The following is a 22226-nucleotide window of genomic DNA, read 5'->3' as shown; positions in this document are numbered from 1 at the left end:
CTCTATATATTCTAATGCGATGAGAACTTACAATATATTAATTGCTTCCGGCATGTATTTATTTTAAAAAAAGTATTGAAATACTGTACAACAATCAAACATAGAACAATTGTTAAGGTAAAAAAGTAAAATTAGAATACAAAATAAAATAAATCCAGTAAGTAATAGGACTTTTCAAATAGCAAAAAAATCGCAGCCTTTGCGATTTGCTAACCGCATTGCTTCAAATTGCAATTTCGATTTGAAATCGATCAATCGTTCAGCCCCCAGTTGCTACACGCTGACAGCACTTGCCCCGACAGTCCGTCACAGGCTACACGGGGGGCCTTTGTCTTTAGTGTTTTTCTCGGTGGGCGGAGTCCGACGTCACGGGGGAGGGGCCACCAGCTTCAAGGTGACTCGGCCAACTCCATCCTCCTCCTCCTCTCTCTGTCGTCGCTTCCTCGCCATCGTCACCACCCTCTTCCATCCTCCTCCATCACCATCGTCGTCGTCTCTGGCTACAGCGCGCAAGGCAGTGGGAGCGAGAGACACAGACAGAGAGACAGAGACACAGAGAGAGAGACACAGAGCGGCTTCACGAAGCGAAGGAGGTTTCGCGACGCGAGATGTCTCTCAACAAGGTGACCATCGACAAGGTGGACGTGAAGGGGAAGCGCATCCTCATGCGGTGAGTGTCTCGCTGTGTGTGTCTGTCTCTGTGTGTCTGTCTCTGTGTGTCTGTCTGTGTGTGTCTGTCTGTGTGTGTCTCTGTGTGTGTCTGTCTGTGTGTGTCTGTCTGTGTGTGTCTGTCTCTGTCTGTGTGTCTCTGTGTCTCTGTGTGTGTCTCTGTGTGTGTCTCTGTGTCTCTGTCTGTGTCTCTGTGTGTCTGTGTCTCTGTGTGTCTGTGTCTCTGTGTGTCTGTGTCTCTGTGTGTCTGTGTCTCTGTGTGTCTGTGTCTGTCTGTGTGTGTCTGTGTCTGTCTGTGTGCGTCTGTGTCTGTCTCTGTGTCTGTCTGTGTGTCTCTATGTCTGTCTGTCTGTGTCTGTCTGTCTCTGTGTGTGTCTGTCTCTGTCTGTGTGTCTCTGTGTGTGTCTCTGTGTGTGTCTGTGTATCTGTGTGTGTCTGTCTGTCTCTGTCTGTCTCTGTGTCTCTGTCTGTCTCTGTCTGTGTGTGTCTGTGTGTCTCTGTGTGTCTGCGTCTGTCTCTGTCTGTGTGTGTCTCTGTCTGTCTCTGTCTGTGTGTGTCTCTGTCTGTCTCTGTCTGTGTGTGTCTGTCTCTGTGTGTGTCTCTTTGTCTGTCTGTGTGTCTGTGTCTGTCTGTGTGTGTCTCTTTGTCTGTCTGTGTGTCTGCGTCTGTCTGTGTCTGTCTCTTTGTATGTCTGTGTGTTTCTGTGTGTCTGCGTCTGTCTCTGTCTGTCTGTGTCTGTCTCTGTGTCTGTCTGTGTGTGTCTGCGTCTGTCTCTGTGGCGGAGCGCTACGAACCCCGTGCCCCCCACCCCCCGCTGCTTCCATTTCTCGCTCCACGGCCACCCAACAACCACCCACAACGATCACCCGAACCGGTTCACGGGTCTCCCCCCCCCCCTAGGTCGACTCGGCCTCAAACGAGCTACCCCGGTTACGGGTGCGGTGTAAAACGTCGCCACGGGGGGGTGGGAGGGGAGAGACAAAGGCGGTCCTGGCGTGGTGGGTGTTGGCCACCCCACGTGTGCCGACACTTCAATGGCCTTGCTGCTGCACAGTCTGGGCGAGTCGCTGGCAGCTGGGGGAGCTTTGTCTTTGTGACGTCATTGGGGAAGACAAAGGCGGACGGGGTGGGGCGTGGTGCCAGCCAAACCCATGGGACTTGATGGGCGATCGTCAACCGATCTCGCCCTCCAGGTTGACCTGATGCTTATTATGCGGTAACCAAATAATACAAAGTGGCAATTGAATTGTTTTATTTTATTTCAGGGACCACTGAGGGTCACCATAGAACGTTGCACGAACGTTGCGTCAACGTTGCCCGAACGTTTGGCCCAACGTTGGGACACCGCATAGCACACACAATGTCCGTGATGCTGTCCAATGTTTTAAGTCTTTTGATGGTTTGCCCCGGAGTGACCGCCATAAGCTTCAAGTGTCAAATCTTGAGTGATGGGGTTTACAGTAACAATTCTTACATTACCCCCGTTAACGGCGCTGTCCCAACATTCTATGTAAAAATAGATCGATTCGCACAAATATAAACGGAGGCGCCTATTAATAAACGTTGACATTTTAAAAGCGGAGAGCCGTGGAATGCGACGGTCAGCAACGAGGTGGCCGCCTCTGGAAGTTGACGGACCCCCCCCCCCTCCCCCAGAAAATCCTCCTCTCGGTTATCGGTTCTCTCGACCGGTTACCGGTTCACAGCCCACGACCCGTGGCTGGTTTGTGAATAATGCGTCGAGCGGCGTTGCCATTCCTCGAGGGGATTGTTTCCCTTCGGTCCGTCCGCCCATTTCCGCATCGATGGCGATGATTTTTTTTTATTTTTGAAAGCGTTTGAGGCTTTAGTATTAACGCGGCTTTAAAGAGGAGGAAGAATAAGAATGGGTGGTGGGGGCGGGGTGCAGACTTGTCTTCAATTCAGAAGGGAGGCGGGGCGTGGTGTTGGCGCGGCACCTCTGCAAAAAAAACATGAAACGTCGGGACGAACGTTGCGGCAACGTTGCCCGAACGTTGGGGCCCAACGTTGGGCAGGACGTTGGGTCAACGTTGCATATTTGGTGGACGGCGCGCTCGCTACGTGGAAGGCGCATCCCAAATGAGCATGAAACGTTGGGGGGGGGGGGGCACCAACGTTGGATGATTGAACAAGTGGGGAGCCCACCAACGTTGGATTAATTAACAAGGGGGGGGGGCAACGTTGGATGAATGAACACGTGGAGGGGGGCCCAACGTTGGATGTATGGACAAGTGAATGACTTTGCATGGCTGCTCGGCACCACTGCGCCAGTTGATTCACTTCCCCCCCCCGCCCCCCTCTGCACCCATTGCGCACGCGTGCGCCTATTTATTAAACAAACATACACACGCACACAGCAAGTAGCGACCTCGTCAATCCACTGCTGCTTGAGGACCTCCCAAGACCAAAGCCCGCACGAACCGCGCCTCAACCTCTCCGACAAGGCCGCCCGAGCATGAGACGTGGGCGCGAGCATAGAAGTGCAGCACAACGATGGATTTTTGCTGCGACCACGGCAGCCGATTTAACGCGTATTGCCATACCCTGGTGCAACGTCAAGGGTGGCACAGTCTGGTTTTTAAATCCTTTATATTAAGTTCACTTGCTTGCTTGCGCGCTTACGACCGTGCAAATCTTTCGGTCGTTTTTTAACCCACTTCCCGTGATCCAATCGAGCTGACATTTTGCACACAGACTCGTTGTGCGTGACAATTTATTTTCGTGGCCCCGAGTACGATAGCAGCACCGACGAGGAAGCAGCCTAAGCCTATCAGAGTTTCGTATTCATTAAACCAGGTTTTAATTCCCCGAAATCGGGTTTAATTGTAGTAAAGAAAAAACCCGATGCCTACCGCTGGAAAAATCGGGTTTTTTCCACCCATGAGCTACATTAGTTATGGACCGTCCATAAATGACGTCACGCACCTTGGGGGGGGGGGGGGTCAGACATTTGTGACGATGTGTGACGATGGGGGGGGGGTGGTTTGAGAAATGTGACGTCACATCAAAATGCGCAACTTTAAATAAATATAGACAACACGTTCTACTTAATTGAATAGACTTTTCAATAAAGGTTTTCTCCTACAACATCAGGGTACAGCGCCACATTAAATGCGCACTACAATGACAATAGTTTAAAGCGATTTGAAGCATGTTTTATTTTGGGGGGGGGGGGGGGCAGAGCTTTGTGACGTCATATTTGAGGGGGGGGGTCTGACTTTTTGTGACGCCGTGTGACGAGGGGGGGGGGGTCAAAAATCGTCCAAAATCGCGTGATGTCTTTTATGGACGGCCCCTTATATAGTATGGCTTCACTGGGGTGTTGGGCGCCCATCAATCACTGTCCATGATCATCAACTCTGCCTAGGGTCCGAGATCTGACGAGATTGGGCACGTTTCAAAGTGATTCGGTCATGAATCAACCTGAAAATATTCCTACAGTGGGTGGCTTCGACAGGACACCCTCTGGATACCCGTTACCCCACTTGTGAAAAACCACATTCATCCCACGAGCATGTTGTACAGTCTGCAGCACCGGCATGGAATCGGCGTGTAGCCCCAGTGGGGGTCGGCTACCAAAAATGACAAGGAGGGGTATTTTTGTTTTCGGATTGGGTAAAAATGAGAAGAAAATCCGCAACATCTCAAGAGCCGCAATGCATGGTGGTGAATATGAGAGGGTGGTCCTTAATTAGCCGCGTGTGCGGCTACTGATTCGCAGGTTGCCGAACCCTGATCCATAGTAAACCGGATTCCCATGGTGAAACTGGTCTTTTATGGTAAACTGGACTCCTATGGTGAACTGGACTCCCATGGTGAACTGGACTCCCATGGTAAACTCGATCCCATGGTGAACTGGACTCCCATAGTGAACTGGACTCCCATGGTAAACTCGATTCCCATGGTGAACTGGACTCCCATGGTGAACTGGACTCCACGGTCATGGATTGGCAACCAAAATAACAAGAAGAGACATTTTTTATTTTCGAATTTCCAGAGCCGCCACTGCAGTCCCTTAAAGAGTCACCGCACGCCACTTGGCTAAGCTGCCGCAGGCTGCTGACCCCCCGGCCACCGCCAGGAATGCGACAGAATTTGGAAGCTTGGCAGATTTTAAACTTGGATTTCATGTTTGGATGGGCAATCACCATGCATGGCTGGTTGATACAGAGTGGACAGTGTAGCAAATGGAATTGTTCTGTACTGTACTTCGATGCTCATCATATCAGCGGTCCCCACCTTCAACTTACACTCACCAACGTCGTGAAGCATGGCGAGAAATAACTCCCTCATCTAGTAGGGAAGGCTGTACATGTGTAGTGACACAGCGCCGACTGCTGCGGTGGACAGTGCACACGCCGTCGAGCACATACACGGCTGTGTGTGCCGGCAGGGCGGAGGAATTGGGGCAAGGGGAGGCCCCTGGAACCATCTAGTATGTTCGAGAAGGGAGGCGCGGCTAGGGCGGAGCCAGGCTGCGCCGAGTAGAATAAAAGCAGCGGAGAGCGAGAGCTCCGGCCTGCCGGTTCTGGGAGTGGACTCGTTCCGACGTCGCAGCAAAACAACAGCAACAAGAACAGTCCCAGACCAAACCAAGACAACGACACGCAGTCCGTCAATAAAATTGCACATGACGGTACTGTGTCATCCGCGGCCACCGCCGAAAAACCACGGGTCTTTAGCGAGCGCGGTGCCAATCTGCTGCAAGATGGAGGCCGTCCTCCCCACGTCGTTTTGGTCGCGGGAGTTTCGCGACCATAGGCGTCGCCACACCCGCTCGTTCATTTTGTGTCCGTCGTTATCGACTTGGTCTGATCGTTGACGACCGTTCGTGTGCACTGGTCCACGCGCGGTCAGTCCACGGGCGTAAATTATCGGCTGTGCACGGCTCCTCGAGCAGTCCAACCACATATAAACATGCATCACTTTGCCGATGGGTAGACTGACCTTAAACGATACTGTAACAAGTGACCTTGGATAACAAACAGTATTCAACCTCTGTCAATCGACTGCTGGAAAGAAGGCCTCTGCCACATCATTTCAGTCATCGTGGTCGCTTGACTACTGCACCACGCCAGTCAGTCAGCATTGAAGGTTGGGGGGGAGGTGGAGGGGTTGCAGAACTGATTCGGATGTCCACTCCGCCGCTGGCTGGGAATCAAAACTCAGATGGCCAGATTCAGAGTGCGGTGTGAGAAACCCGGGCGCTGCCACTGCACCATATGCGTATATGTCCAGACCAACGTAGGCTTGGCCTTATTGCTGAATTCAATGAACCTACTTCATAGTTCTCCGTAATATCACTTCACAACGTTAGCAAGGTGGCAGGTGGTTCGTTCCCCTTGTATGAACCGCTTGCCCTTGCGTTGTGCTGCGCTCGCATGACTGGAATAAATAAGTAAGGTCACCGGAGCTGCGTGTAGCGGTGCACGTCCTCAAACCGCAGGGGATTTCAGGGAGCCGCCCATCCCTGCCCTGCCGAGCCCTGCCCAGCCCAACTAGTTCTGCCCTGCCCTACCCTGCCAAGCCCTGTCCAGCCCTCCCTACTAGCCCTGCCTTGCATCTCGAGTAACTCGAGCCCGCGCAGGAATTTGCCCGCGTTGCTTTGGCGTGGAGCCGTTTTGGCAATAGCACGCGTGGGGACGTGGGTGCAAAGTACGGTCCTGTTTGCAGTGGATGCTCCCGGATAGGACGCATCACTGTGACCTCTTTTCCATGACTGGGCTAATGTCTCTGGAAGCACGAAGAAGTTGTCATTGGGCGATATTCATTTTTTATAAGGCAATTTACACAAAGGTCTGCACTTTTATCAGATTCTTAGATGTCGTAGCTGCGACAAAGTTGTGGAACCAACTGGTGATCGCGTCTCTGGCGATCACCACTGCCATCTCTCTACTCTTTTAAACATACATTATTGAGGTCGAAATAGCACAAATGCGAATCCATATAATTGTTTTGTAAGATCAATTGGTTTTATTTACTTTATTTTTATTTATATCGTGCCTAATAATTGTTGTATAACTCTTGTAACTGTGACTGTCTGCTGGCCGAGTCACCATTGAAAAATAACTGTGTACAGAAAGCTCAATGGGTAATCTCCTTGGATAATACATTTCTGATTCTGCGAGGCATCCCCGATGGCCAAATCGCCCAGAATGCGCCAGACAGCGGCAACTAGGCAGGCTGGAGGGCTGGATGGTGTTACAGGCTGCCGTAGGGGGTTGCGGTGTCAGCAGAAGGCAGTGCCGCAACTATTCATTGTCGTGCTGTACAATGCTGCCCACCTATACAGCCGTACTTACCTGCGTGGTGAAGTATTGTCAAATAACCTGCAGCACCTGCATGGCCTGAATCCAGCAGGGGATTGGCAAAGGGCTCAAAACCATTACTGTATCATGAAAGGGTGGAACAGTGTTAAATGTCAGCCTGCCCATTTGCTAAATTACACCTATATAATGAAAACTAAAAACGATGAAATATTTTGTGTCTTACCAGGTAAGGCCCACTGAGCTACGTGGCTCTTTTTCAGAAGCGACCTGGCCACAATTGATGACTCAACGAAGTGTGGAATTTGATAGCAGCCAAATACTCTTGAACGCACATTGATTCTAAATGTGGAGGGAAAAACCGCCAGAGGACGCGGAGAAAAATCCACGCGACCACGGGGAGAGAGACACGCAAACTCCAAATGTACAGGCGTCAAGGTTGCGATCGAACCCGCAAACTTATTTGCTTAGAAAGTGTGGCTGACATTGGAAAGTATCACCTCTCTATGACTCAACATTTCATGATTCATTTGCTCCAACGCATAGAATTAGCAGAATCAGTCGAATGATTCACTTCTGGCAGCACAAGAAGCGTTTTTTTATTTTACAGGAAATGCTGCTCGCTATAATTCGGCACACGGAGCGGGGGTCTTGAGTTGAGTCTTTCTGCGGCAAACAGAATTCATGAAACCATGGTGATTATCATCGATATCTCTTCTGGGCTTGGCTGGGATGTCCACCGTGTGTGTGGACTGGAGCATTGCTTTTCGGTTTGTGGGAAGGTGGCAGTGCAGTAGTTGTCGTTCATGGAGACCAGCCTGGGAATGTGGAACTTTCCACCTGTGCTTAATTTCTATTTTCGATTATTTACCTCCTAAAAAACCCTGCATTAAGTACTGGACTGCCGGCCAAGGGTGGGGGACAATGTGTGGATGTTGAAAACCTAGCCTGGTACGGACCGCCACGCCGGATCGGCTGTGTTGTGATTTGACGGCGTTTGCCTGTTTTGCAGGGTGGACTTCAATGTTCCTATGAAGGGGAAGGAGATCACCAACAACCAAAGGTAACTATTGCCACGAAGAGCTGCGCTGTCGTCCTATCGGAGCTACCGCTACCCCTTGGCTCATTTCCCCTCTCCGGATGGCTGTGCGTCACTCGCTCGCACGCAGCACACACGCTCCCTGCTGCCGTTCCTTGGAATTCCCACCTACTCCTTACGATATGACACGGTAACAGTAAACTGCGATGCCTTTGCGATGAGCATGGCATCGAGGCTTTTGAATGGGTCGTGAGTGGCGTGAACGAGGTACGGACGTCGGCACCTACGAGTGAGATGGCAAAAGACAGAAAAGAAACTCGACACGTTCGTCAATAATAACGCTGTGCGTGCGCGGCCTGAAAAGGAAACAAAATACGCAAAGTGGGCAATGTTTCGTACAATGGCCTTTCTTCGTCGCACGATTGAGTTTGTCGTCTACGTTACTTGTGCTTGTTCACCACCAAGTCGCGCTCGTACCGCCGTCCGGCAATGTGCCCACGCGCCTTCGATCACCCGTCGTTGCACAGTTTATCCCGGCGTCAAACACCTGCCGCACTTTTGCCGCGGCGCTTAGCGCGTGAGTGCGATTTAACGCCGCGCGACGGGAAAGAAACCCTGAACGCGAAAGAAAAGCCCCAGACCATTCCGCTGTCAATATTCTTGTCATTGCTCGGCTTGTTTGCCCAGAAAACCCTCACCGAGTCTCATGACTGCTTTCCAGGAGGGTCCTGGCAGGGTTTCGCAGTAGCGGGGGTGGCAACAGTTTATAAATTAAAATTTAGTACTTTTCGGTGTAATTGTTTTTTGAAAATTGGCCAATTGTTCGAATGATCCCCACCCCCCCACCCCCATAGGTATTTTCAAACTGAAATAAAATGCGTTCCTATTCCCAGTTGTGCATGTCAAACTTCTTTCGCACCGTACGTAGCCAACCGTGCTAATCGGGGGTGCGAGGGAAGGACAACAAGCTAAACACTAAAAGCAGTTCGAAAGAATTTCGTTTCCAATCGAGATTTTAAAAGTGCATAGCTCCAGTGGCCTCCGTGTATCCGTACCGGAGGTTTCGGTTCGCTCGTGTTTGGGCACACACCGAGAAACTAACACCGTAGTCACGTCCGTGAAGTCGCCGCGTGTTTTGACTGGGATCTCTCTCGTCCAGGATTAAGGCGGCAGTGCCGAGCATCCAGTACTGCTTGGATCATGGGGCCAAGTCGGTGGTCCTCATGAGCCACCTTGGCCGTCCCGACGGGGTCCCCATGCCCGACAAGTACTCGCTGGGACCTGTTCAGCCCGAGCTGAAGAAGCTGCTGGGAAGGTGGGGTTCTGTGTGTGTGTGCGTGTGTCTTTGTGTGGCTGCGTTGGCTGGGTCATGTAGCCCGCATGCCCAGTCACCACATGCCTAAACAACTTTTGTTCGGCCCGGATCGAGGGGGCTAAACGGGCGCGGCACGGGCTAGAGAAGAGATGGAGTGATGTGGTACAGGAGGACGTGGAGCTGAGTGGACTTGCCGATTACTGGTACCAGCAGTGTCAAGATCGGCCTCTGTGGAGGAGGCTCGTGAAGGACGCTACTGGGCAGTTGGAGGCAGTCGCCCTCCAACAACAACGGAGGGCGGAGGAGCGACGCTCACAACAACGAGCGGAGCGCCGGGTCTAAAGCACAGCAAGTTGGCACAGTAGGGGGCACAGGTGGTGCATCAGCCAGTCACCTCGGTCATCTCAGTCAGTCGACCCGTGGCACCTGGGTCTGCCCCGTGACCTCCTGCCAGCGGGCGTTCGACACTTCACGTGGCCTCAAGGTGCACATGGCCTGGCACAAGCGTCGTGGTGACGTCACCGCCACTTAGTGGCGCATGGCGGTTGTTGTTGTTGTTTGTTTTTTGGGGAGCGGTGGTGGCCCAGTTAGTGCAAACCTAGCGACTCGAATTCGATTCCCGCTCACGGCCAACACCAATGACGATTGTCTGAACCGGTCCTGAGCCTCCCCGAGGTCAACTCAGCCTCAAATGAGTACCTGGTGCATTGTGTAAACATCACCACTGGGAAGAAAAAGATGGTCGGGCGTGGTGTTGGCCACCCATCCGCTCGTGTGCCGTGCCGGCCTTCATAGGTGCTCGCTAACAGCACTTGCCCCAACAGCCTGTTAAGGCTATACAGGGGATCTCTATCTTTGTTTCTTTATTTGTGGGGAGCAGTAGTGCAATGGTTAGGGCGTTTCCCTACGAGCCCGGCGACCCGAGTTCGTTTCCCGCTCACGGCCAACACCAGCCAGTGACGATTATCTGAATGGGTTCTGGGCCTCCCTTGAAGTTCCTCGGCTGAATTACTGAAGTTGTCTTTCGAATTCGTCACCAGTGGATATTTTTTTTTTTATCATGCGACGGTTTCGGTGAACCAGGGAGCGGAGAAAATTCAGGGGGAGAGTTCACGTTGAATTAAAGAGTGATCACGGAGGGAATGTTCAATCGCTGCGATGAGACAGGGCGGCAGTGCAACGCCGGGCAGCGGACCGTAGCTAAGGCTGCGGCCGCGACTCTTTGTCCGTTTGCGATCGAGTGAGAGTTACGCGGCCGGTGCCGTACCTGTTTGCGACGGAACGCAGGGACGTGCAGTTCCTGTCGGACTGCGTGGGGCCCGAGGTGGAGGCGGCGTGCGCCAACCCGGCCACCGGCTCCGTCCTGCTGCTGGAGAACCTGCGCTTCCACGTGGAGGAGGAGGGAAAAGGCAAAGACGCCGCAGGGAACAAGGTGCGTGGGCTCCCCCCCCCCCTCTCCTCCCCTGCAGTCTACGCCACTAGCCCATTGGCACCTCTCTGGCCTTGCTCAGTGAGTCGTGCGTGTCGGGGTAGCTCTGGGTTTGCAGTGTTGGAAATATGCCTTTTCTAAAAACTTATATTAAGAGGGATTGTGACGATTTTTAATGGAATCGTTTTTTTTTTAGATCTGCATTTAGCGCTGTGGCACCGACACGGGGGGGGGGGTGGCACCTGCCAAGGGCGGTGAATCATTACAAGCTGGCTGGGGTTTAAAGGTTCAGCAGTAGAGTTCCAAGCTTAGCTATATTTTCAACCTCAGGATATCAAAACATAACTTGAGCATAAGAAGCGCGGACCCTTGGCGACACAGACGGGGAATAAAGGTTAATAGGCCCTCGACTGAGTGTGTGTGCGGGCGACGCACGCCGCCCGCACACACACTCACGCAAGTCTCGAGCAGAAGGAAGAAGAGACCTACGACACTGAACTCCTACACACACACACATACACACATAGATCATAGACATACACTTTCACGTAATACTTTTAATCACACATTTAATCACACGTACGATTGATCATATTACACTTACAATTAATTAACATGAAACACACACGCACACGTTTAATTATTTTATTATTTTCGCATAATTTGCATACTTACATAATTTCAGTCGCGTGCGGGGAAAAAAATGACCTGAGGCGCCCTGCCACCGGACGTCACAAAGGAGCCGAGTGTCTCTCAGTTCCGTGGTCGGTGCAAGACGCATCTGTTCAGACTCGCATTCCCGTAAAATATTACTATTTTATTTACCGCTTATTTTTCTCGTGCTATTCGTTAGACCCGGTAGCACTTCATTTTGCGTGCGGCCGCAATCTACTTTGCTCAGTTGGTTATTAGCCGCTGAGGTCGTGGACGGGTTTCTGTCTTCACCCCTGTTGCTCCGTGTGCCCCCTGTGACCGTTTCCGTTCCGCTGTAGTGTGCACCGATGCCCACTGTATGGAGGGTGATATTGGCTCGTAAAATAAAGAACGATTGATCGACTGAACACATCACTTGAACTGAACCTGGTACGCTCCATCACCGTTAAGCCTTCGTGCAAGGGTTGTGAAGAAGCTACCGGCTGTTGCGTACAGAGGAAGAGACGGCCCCCCACCCAATACGGCAGTCATCCCTGTAATTGTGGTTCAGCTTGTGTGTACGTATGTATGTTGAACTTCTTTCGCACAGTACGTAGCCAACCGTGCTAATCAGAGGTGCAGGGGAAGGACCTTGGTTTGGGTGTGCAGTGGTCAAATGTTTTCGCTGTTGTCTTATACAGGGTTGTGAGATGCAGTTTTGCATGAACGATGCTACGTAAAATGTGATTATGATTATAAGTTGTACATATCACTCGTGACTCATGTTCGCCATGGCCGGGAATCAAACTCAGTTTTCCGCGTTCATAATGCAGCATGGAAGCCACCCCTACACCTGGTCCAAGGGGTGCGATGTGATGGCTGATGGCGGACGGGTGAGCCCCTTAGATGTGAGTGTGTGGGTGGAGGATCTGTGGTGGGTGTTGTGTTAGAACGGTGTTCTTCATTGCAAGGCCCGGGGTCCCTGGTGGCCTCTTAGTGCGGCCCCTGACAATACACAAATGTGAAAACACCCCACCATCATCATCGTGCTGTCTAACCCAAAGGTTTGAATTCAAATGTGTGGCGGCCCTCGCACTGAGATGTCTTCTCGGCCAAAGTGGGCCCCCCCCCCCTCAAATTGAGTGAAGACCACCACGTTAGCAGCACCTTGTTTCCCCTCCCGCGCTCGCAGATCAAAGCGGACGCGGCCGCCGTTGCGACGTTCCGAGCGTCGCTCTCCAAGCTTGGAGACATCTACGTGAACGACGCGTTCGGCACCGCCCATCGCGCGCACAGGTACGTCCGCACGTGCGCCCTGGTGAACGTGTGCCCGGGTGAACGCACACCCGGGTAAAGGCGGCGTGGCATGAGTCACGCGGGGGGGGGGGGGCCTCGATCGCTGGCAGTGAGCGAGCCAGCGTCCGTGTCGTGTTAACATGTCGCGCGCGCAAGTCAAGATTATATCCGGGAGTTAATTTCACCGTTGATTTTCCTCGAAGTGTTGTAAACGTTGCATCCGACTTTGCAGCAGCAAGACCAATTGTGACACTGTACCGTGCTGATGAGTCCGACCTGAGGACGAAACCAGCCCGCAGTTGTGCATCACTGCTGCTGATGCTCAAATTTTATTTTGACGGTGATCTAAGACGCAGGACCACGATGCACCTCTTTGGGAAACGGTGATGGCAATCTTGTTGCAATAGGCGCCGTGTAAAATTAAATTACCGCTTGATTGACTGACACCAGGGATGCTGCCTTGCTGCGGTACAACGTACGATTCAAGATCCACGATAATCGTGTCATCAGTTATGCAAAATATCATATTGTGATTTATAGTTGGTCATTTAATTTGTCTATTTCATTTTCTGACAGACTAGAAAATAGCAACAAAGATCGAAATAATAGTTTAACACATTGGATCGCAATAATAAAGTAAAAATATTACTTTCACCCATCAACTTAGTGCATGGAGAATTATTTTTAGGAGTAACAAACTGCCCCAATTATTATATTACATCACAATTTTCTGACAGCATGTGCGTTATAAACATAATTTTCACTCTTATTTGAAGCACCAGGCGAGGTAGTTAACATCTCGCCACCAAATTGCCCTTCCGCTGTAATCTTTTGCCTCGACTTCTGCTAGACGTCTCAGCATCGATATTGTGCGTAGTTCAAAACAAGAAGGACGACAACCGAAAGTGATTTTTTTTTTCCCCCTTTTCTCGTTCCCGCGCGGTCGCGGACAAAACGCGGGTGAAAGCCTCTCGGGCGAGTTTTGCGAATCGCGGTCTGCTCGTGTTTTCTCTCCCCCAGCTCCATGGTCGGCTGCGACTTGCCCATCAAGGCGGCCGGATTCCTGATGAAGAAGGAGCTTGACTACTTTGCCAAGGCTCTGGAGAAGCCCGAGAGACCGTTCTTGGCCATTCTCGGAGGGTAATGAGCCAGACCCGGCCATCGATTTGAGCGATGTGAATTGTGTGGTTGGTGACGGCGAACGATAACCTTTCGAGGAGCGGCGCGCTGATGCGAACGATCGATTAACGCGCTCCGTGGCTTAATTGGTGCACCATCTTCGCGCCTCTGAACACTTTGCGTGCATGATAATTGGTTTTTTACCCTTCTATCTGGCAACAAAACTGACACCTTTTTACAAGGAGTCATGTTTACATAGACCGCAATACCTGCAGTCATAATACAAACAAAAGAACATAACTCTGATAATGTGCACTGTCCTTGAAGTTGATTGGTCCACACCCGAGACAGCTTTCCTTAGAGCCGAGTCTCACATGGGTTGGACCAGATGACGCCAAAAGGCGCACTACTCAAAGACAATGCACCACCAGAGTATGAGAGCTCGGGGCAAGCATCTTCACTATGGGAACCTCATTTGCCAGATAGAAGGGTAAAAAACCAATTATCATATTTTTACTGGCAAATGAGGTTCCCATAGTGTACTTTGCGTGCAGTTGTGAAACCGTAGATCAGAGCGGTGCACACGCTCGCCTATTCGCTCATCTATTTATTGCGTCCCCCTCGTGTTTAAACCGGCAAATGTGAAGCGTTTTGATGGGGAGAGTAACGCTTGCAATGCATCTGTTGCATGACCTGAGCAGGGCCAAGGTGAAGGACAAGATTCAGCTGATCAACAACTTGCTGGACAAGGTGGACGAGATGATTGTGGGTGGGGGCATGGCCTACACCTTCCTCAAAGTCCTGCACAACATGGAGGTGTGTGTGCACTCAGGCGTCTTTCTCTAACAAAGGATGAATGAATTTCGATTTAAAGCTTTCGTGACTGCAGGGATTCATCTTCTTGGTTCTTTCGGTAAGGTCACGTAGAAGGGAAGTAATAAAATAATAAAAATAAAACATAATAAAATAATTCTCACGACGTCGTAAAATAATAAAAATAAAACATAATAAAATAATTCTCACGACGTCGTAAAATAATAAAAATAAAACATAATAAGAACCAAGAAGATGAAAGGATTAATGATAATCATTTTGACTTGTTACGTGCGCACATTTGTGCTCGCCCTTGAAGAGAGTACGTGTGTGTACTCATGTTTAACTTCTTTCACGCCGTACGTAGCCAACCGTGCTCATCGCAGGTGCGGGGAAGGATAACTAAGCACAAAAAGGAGTTGTAAAAAAAAATGGGAACGAACGACTCGGAGGCACGAGGAGCCCCACCGCGCTCGAGCGGGGAAGGCAGCGGCCAGGCAGCGAGACGGCACCAGCATTTGCACCCAAGCTCTGCGGTCCTCCGTATACGAAGATGTTTTCGGCCGAATAGTGTGAGCGTTTATATGCGTGGGAGGAAACCGGAGTACCCGGAGAAAACGAGATTGAGGGGTCCAGCTGGAAATCGCCAGGTCACCTTGGTTGACGTTACCCGCGGTGTAGCAACGGAGTGGTGAGGAAGGAGTGGTGAGGAAAGAGTGGTGAGGAAGGAGTGGTGAGGAAGGAGTGGTGAGGAAAGAGTGGTGAGGAAGGAGTGGTGAGGAAGGAGTGGTGAGGAAGGAGTGGTGAGGAAGGAGTGGTGAGGAAGGAGTGGTGAGGAAGGAGTGGTGAGGAAGGAGTGGTGAGGAAGGAGTGGTGAGGAAGGAGTGGTGAGGAAGGAGTGGTGAGGAAGGAGTGGTGAGGAAGGAGTGGTGAGGAAGGAGTGGTGAGGAAGGAGTGGTGAGGAAGGAGTGGTGAGGAAGGAGTGGTGAGGAAGGAATGGTGAGGAAGGAGGGGCTATGTTCATGTATCGAGTCTCAAGCTGTGACGCCCCGTGGCGTAAGTTTTTATAGTACGCACAGAACGTATGAATGACCGATGCATTCATTTATTTGTTTAATCAGCTTGACATACGGTTTGATTTGTTTTCCTATAATTGTACAATTCTCAACGATTGATTGCGGATTGTAAAATCCTTTCTTTTTTTATTTTCACTTGATCGAGGGTTGGCACGTATTCTTAAACGGCGGGGCACCATCTGCAGTTGAAACGTTGTGAATGAGCTCTCGTTGGAACTTCTTTCGCACCGTACGTAGCCGACCGCGCTCATCAAAGGCGCTTACCAGGCCTCTCCGCGTTGAGACTTGGGACGGGACGAGATCCGTCCTCCGAGCGGGAGAGCTCCAGGTCTCGTTGCCCGTGTGACTCGTCGCCCCCGCGTGCTTGCGCCAGATTGGCGGGTCGCTGTTCGACGAGGAGGGGGCGGGCATAGTGCGCGACCTCATGGCCAAGGCGGAGAAGAACAAGGTGACCATCACCCTGCCCACCGACTTCATCACGGCGGACAAGTTTGACGAGAACGCCACCACGGGCACCGCCACGCTGAAGACCGGCATCCCCGCGGGGTGGATGGTACGTCGCGAGCCTGCACCACAATCCGTGTGTAATGATGTTCCAGGAGACTGGACGCCAGGGTTTGGAGGCACACGTATTTATTCCGTGTCGGTACAGCACAACACTGACATACAACCCTGGAGGGGGTATCGGCCCCCTCACCCGTCTCACTGGGGATACACTCTCTAGCTACGCCTAGCCTACCCCTGGGTCCTCCACTAACGGGCTAGGGGAGGCCTAGCTAGCCGACACTGGTAAGTCGGGCTCACGGTACCCGGAGTCCCAGACCAGCTCTTAGAAGAGCACCGGCTCTGGCTCTCGGGACCACGCCGCTGGCTCGATCCTGTTCGGCCCTGATAAGGGCGGCGATCCAGGGGAGTCCAGGGCTCTATCTACGACGATCTTCAGCCTTCACTGGTTATCTTCAACATCTCTCCCTGAGCCCTCCGGCTCATCCCCTTTTATACCAAAACCCCCGCTGAGGGGTGGGGCCCCGGGGGATCCCAGCTCCGAGTCAGCCCCCCAGGCTGCCCGATGCGGACGTCACTGGGAGCACCTCCCCGTGCACCGACATAGCCACGCCCACTGTGTTTCTTTCTGATCCCATTCTATAACAGCCCCTCCGTAACACCCCTACACGTGAAAGGGAGCGTCCATAGCTCATCGAATTCCTCCAGTATGAATAAAATAATCTGATTATGATGTGATGTCGGATCGTCGCTTGTCAAAACGGTTGTTGCGGAATTCCCAGAGCAGGGATTTTGCCAAAAAACAATTATTGGTGAGCGGGGGCTAAAACTCTCGACACTTGAGGATTCCCGGTTTCAATCGCAGGCAGTGGCCGAAACCATTTTGAACGCACGATCTCAGCGGTGCTGGGCTCAGTGCTCTGACCTCTGAGCCGCCCTGAGCAACCCCGTATAAAAAAACGTGTTCAATGGATAATTCATTCACCACAGAAGCATGCGTTCCGTACGTATGTGTCGCGCTTGCCGTCAAGTGTCCATAAAGTCGCTTGAAACTCTGCTAAGCTTTAGGCTACGAAGCTCGGGGGGGGGGGGGGGGGGGGGTGGGGTGGGAGGAGCCCCTTTGGACAAATTCAACAATCCTGCCGTGTGTGTTGAACATTGCCAAGGTGTACTTGACAGCCGTGAAAGTTGGCGGCGTCACCAATCGGTGTGGGTTTTGTATTCAGGGCCTGGACTGCGGACCAGAGAGCGTGGCCAAGTTCACGGATGCGATTGGGCGAGCACGTCTAATCGTGTGGAACGGGCCCGTGGGCGTGTTCGAGTTCGCCAAGTTTGAGGGCGGCACCAAAGCCGTCATGGACAAGGTCGTGGAGGTCACCAAGTCTGGCTGCATCACCATCATCGGTGCGTTAGAAATAAACATTTCTCTCCCCCTGCCGCTCTCATTGACATGCTAATTTCTCTGCCCCCCCCCTCTCTCTCTATATAATGCCTCGTCACAGAGTGTGGCTTTTTCTCCGGGTCCTCTGTTTTTTTTCCCTCTATATTTAGAATAATAAGCCACTGAGTTGAGACATCATTAGTTGGCCAGGTCGCTTCTGAAAGAGCTATACAGCTCAGTAGGCCTTACTTGGTAAAATAAAATAGTTTCATACATCAAGTCAAGTGAATGTTTTCTCATGCTTCCTCAAGTGACGCAAGTTTCAAGTTGATTTTGTTTCTCACCTGTTTAATACAACATATTAAAATAAACTAATTGTGGTGTCATCGATAAGACATTTCCAATGTAGCCTCACGGCCTTACAGAACACCCCGTGTTCACATTGTTTGCTGCCCCCCGTGCCCCCCGCCTGTCCCCTCGCGCTCACCTGCTCTGCCGTTACCCGTGTTGATGGGCAGGTGGAGGTGACACGGCCACGTGCTGTGCCAAGTGGGACACGGAGGATAAGGTCAGCCATGTCAGCACCGGTGGAGGTGCAAGCTTGGAGCTGCTGGAAGGTGAGCTTGACAAGTGGAGAGGAGAGGACCCAAGGTCAATGCGAGATGAGGAAAGTCGGACAAAGTTTGGGTTTGGCTTTGGCTTGAGTGGACAGTGGACAAAGATGGTCATTCGAGGCTCGGTCCCAAGAAAGCGATGGCAAGACAGAACCCAGAAGAACTCGGACTCGATGTCGCTGTTGTTGCCTGGGCAGGGCTCGGGTGTGGGACGGCTCCTCGCAGGAACTGCCAGAAAACGGAGCCCTGTGGCGTAGGAGAGTCCATGCCGCAACCAGCCCTCGGGATCGAGGAAGGCTAGAAGCGGCGACAGACGATAGACTGTAGCCATACTTTTAGTTCTTTCGGTAAAGTCACGTAGGTAAAAAATGAAATTAAAATTAATAAAAAATAAAAAATATGTTTTTATTTTAATTCAATTTTTTACCTACGTGACTTTACCGAAAGAACTAAGAGTATGAATCATTGCAATCACGAAAGCTTCAAATCTAGAATTAAACTGTAGCCAGTTTGGAATTGGATGGGGTTCAGTGAAGGGAGAGCTGCTCAAAAGAGGTGCGTGAGTTGGCACATTTGCGATGGAGAATTTTAAGCCTTGAATGAAGGTGATGAAATTCCACCACCCCTGAATAGGCACAAGCACGCTCTGGGTGGTAGCCGGGAGGAATGGCTGCATGGGAGCTCATTGGGTCTCTCAGGCAGACGATGGCCAAAAGGTGCCCTTCTTGCAGATTGTAGTGGGCGAGAAGTGGCTCAGCATTGACTGAGTGGACATTTAGCTGGGTGAAGTGAACAGGAGTTGACTTATGCTGCTCGAGGAGGATACCGTACAGCGGTGGAGGTTGTTGAAGTGAGATGGAGCGGTTGTGGCATAGGGGGCGTGGTGGAGATTGCCTTTGAGTCGTCGTCATTGAAGAGTGGGCAGGGGAAGAAGACATGGGGTTGTGTTAGTTGATGTGAGGCAGCATTGGATGTGGAGGTGATGGAGGATGTGTGGGGGGGTTTGGTTGGCTTCGTTTGTTCATTGAATCCTGGTAGACAGTTGTGGAAATACCCAAGTTTGAGCATGCAGGTTTTTTTTACACGCTTTTATTTAACTCGCTCTGTCTGTCGTTGTTGTATCCTCAAATCTTGTAACTCAATTTCATCCCACTTCTCAATGTGGTATCGACTGCAAACTTGGTATACTTATGTCATACTGATGACAATACTATATTCTATCATAAAAAAAAAACATTTTAAAACATTATTTATTATATGTTATGTTTCAGCTTTGGTCTAATTGTCCACGCTAAACTCACGTTGGCTGTAAATCACCACGGTCCCTTGCGTTATGGCAAGCTTCGGGGTCACTTCCTGGAGTCGTGGAGTTCCATTACTAGTACGGTACATTTCATTAAAGCGTGTTTTTTTTTATATTACTAATTCCATTTTTGGTGGGACCAGGCCAACAAGATGCCTTGAGACATGCTTGTTTCAGCAAACGCTGCCTTTGGCAGTGCCCTGTTCGTGGTAACTCGACCATCTCCACCTCCACCGATTTTAGCTCTGGCATGGATCCCAATTGTCTGGATTACATGGCTAAAGATAGTAATTCGGAGAGAAAAAAATCAGTCCGATACAATTTCTTCTTTTGGGCAGTGGCTGTTCTTCAGACGAGTCCTTTTATGATCATTTGAATGATTCCAAGTCGTTAACTTTGACATTTGATCGAAGATATACTGGTAGGAACCTCCTGGTTACACCAGCCCACAGGGGATTATTGTGTCCGTCGTGCATCCAAAAATGGGAGGGGTGGAGAGGGGAGGGTGGGGAGGGGTTGGGTAGGGAGGGGCTGGGTGGGGAGGGGCTGGGTGGGGCTGGGTGGGGGGTGGGAGGGGTGGGGCTGGGTGGGGAGGGGTTGGTCTCCCCGTGGTGCCCTTATAAAACTCAACGTTTAACCTACTCACGCCGGCTTGTGCTCGCCCTCACAGTCGGCCATATTTGCGGAATACACCACGCCGCCGTTGACCCTGGCCATTGACCGAGCAACCCAACGTTCCTACCAGCTCCCTCCGCAGGAATGTGTTTAAACAATGTTAACCGTGAAACTATGAAGCTTTATAGCTTGCATTTCTGTGTGGTTATTTTTCAACAGGGGAGTGGCAGTGTTAGTGGTTAGCGCGCTGCGCTATGCACCCAGTAACCCGAGTTCAATTCCTGCTCACAACCAATGACAGTGGCGAATATTTGAACCAGTCCTGGGCCTCCCCTAGGTCTACTGAGCCTTTAATGAGTTCCCAGTGATCTTTTAACATCAGCACTGTGGGAGACAAAGGCGGCCGGGCATGGTGCTGGCTACCCACCCCTTCGTGTGCCGTACTGCCCTTCATAGATGCTCGCTTACAGCACTTGCCCAAGCGGTCTGCCGAAGGCTAATACGAAATGTCATTGTTTCTCTTTTGTCTGTATTTCTACAGGTAAAGTCCTTCCTGGTGTAGCTGCCCTAAGTGCTGCTTGAAAAGGGATCTCAAAAGATGCCTGCGATGCGCTTCGTCCCATCCAACATGCCGAGCAACGATGTCGTCTTGTCACTCGCCTGCCTTGACCACACGTGTTTTCTCTTCAGCGGTGCAAATGGTGTCGAGGCGTTTATTCCATTAACAACACGACGCCTGTGTCATTTTGACGTGAGGTTTGCTTGGTGTGCTTTTAGTTGCGTGCAATGCGGAGCCCTCGGAGCCAACTTTATCCCGCTGTCGATGCCACCGGTAATCTTGTGCAACGTTTCCTAGCATTTCAGTATATTTCGTGGTCTGACATTGTCGTATCATAGTTCGTGCGAGCACGTCGCCAATTAGAAAGTGGTCAATTCACGCCGCATCCTGTGCAAACACCGACCGTGTATTAAAAAAAAATATTCCGCTCGGATGCATTCAATACTTTGACCTAATGTCCTCTGCTGTGGTGCGCATTGACTGACCCTTGTGCAAAAGATGGGATGTACCTTGCTTGAGCTGCAGTAATGTCCACGTGGTTTGGTTTCACCAATCAGAGTTGTACGTGCTGTGTGATATCGCTCTGCCCATTTCAATCACATAATCACCCTTGCTTGAATTGGGAACGTTTGTTTGTTGTGTTGTCATGTTGTACGAATAAAGTGTGATGTGCAGTGCAGTATACCTACGTAATCTTTTTATAGGTTTGTTGATCGAATACTTTGTCTAGAAAGTTCAACTCCACATTTACAACACAAATAGAAAGGCCAGGTTATAATACATTAGGGGGCTTAATATGTTTCCAAAATCGTTTTTTATTGTTCCCCTTCAGAGAATTGTCAATCTGGTAACATAATTCTTAGCATTATGGAGGGACAAAATCCGAAATCCAATGCTTGTACTGCCAACTCTTTGCCATCCCGCAGACAGCCCCAACCGTCCACATTCTCGCGCTCGCCATGCAGTCTCGCATTCAAATACAAAGCAGGCTCAGCCCTGGCATTGTCAAACATCTTTAATCGGGGAAGACGACTGAAACGGTGACTTTTTCATAATATAGGTTTTTGGGTCAGATCGCGTTATTTATAAATGTGTCGTAACCCTCCACCACCTGACACGGCCAAATAGTAAAACATCTGTCACGTTTTTCAAAGGACAAAATAATTCACTTCTTTAGCCCACCGGTGTGCTGAAGAGAGAATCAACAGCACCGTTGGGCTAAAGAAGTGAATTATTTTGTCCTTTGAAAAATGTGACACATTTTTTACTATTAGGCTGTGTCGGGTGGTGGAGGGTTACGACACACTTATAAATAACGCGATCTGACCCAAAAAACTATATGAATAATATTGGTCGCGAAAGCCTACGTGTTAAATTGACGGTGACTTATTGTCAAAGTTGTAACAGACATACGGGGGGGGGGGGCTCGATGTCTGTTAACTGCCTTGCCTGGTGTACAGGAGGTCGTGGGTTCCATCCCATGCCTGACGCCTGTGTATTTGGAGTTTGCATGTTCTCCCCGTGATCACGTGGATTTTTCTCCATTTACCAACGTGCGTTTAAGAGTATTTGGC

General features: G+C 50.8%; 1 protein-coding gene across 1 annotated transcript; it reads left to right on the top strand.

Annotated features, from left to right (window-relative positions):
- The first annotated feature begins 366 nt into the window (after positions 1–366).
- On the top strand, positions 367–21331 carry LOC144950992 (phosphoglycerate kinase-like). The gene is made up of 11 exons (XM_078881202.1): positions 367–670; positions 7969–8019; positions 9155–9310; positions 10598–10742; positions 12565–12668; positions 13689–13808; positions 14489–14603; positions 16050–16229; positions 17407–17584; positions 18080–18178; positions 20635–21331. Exons 1-11 carry the CDS (start codon positions 609–611, stop codon positions 20673–20675), a joined length of 1251 nt encoding a protein of 416 aa, XP_078737328.1. The 5' UTR covers positions 367–608; the 3' UTR covers positions 20676–21331.
- Positions 21332–22226: the final 895 nt, after the last annotated feature.

This window comes from Lampetra fluviatilis, chromosome 60, assembly GCF_964198595.1.
Source record: "Lampetra fluviatilis chromosome 60, kcLamFluv1.1, whole genome shotgun sequence".
Taxonomy (NCBI): domain Eukaryota; kingdom Metazoa; phylum Chordata; class Hyperoartia; order Petromyzontiformes; family Petromyzontidae; genus Lampetra; species Lampetra fluviatilis.
Note: the sequence above shows the minus strand (reverse complement) of the source record. Positions and strands in the feature narration are given on the sequence as shown.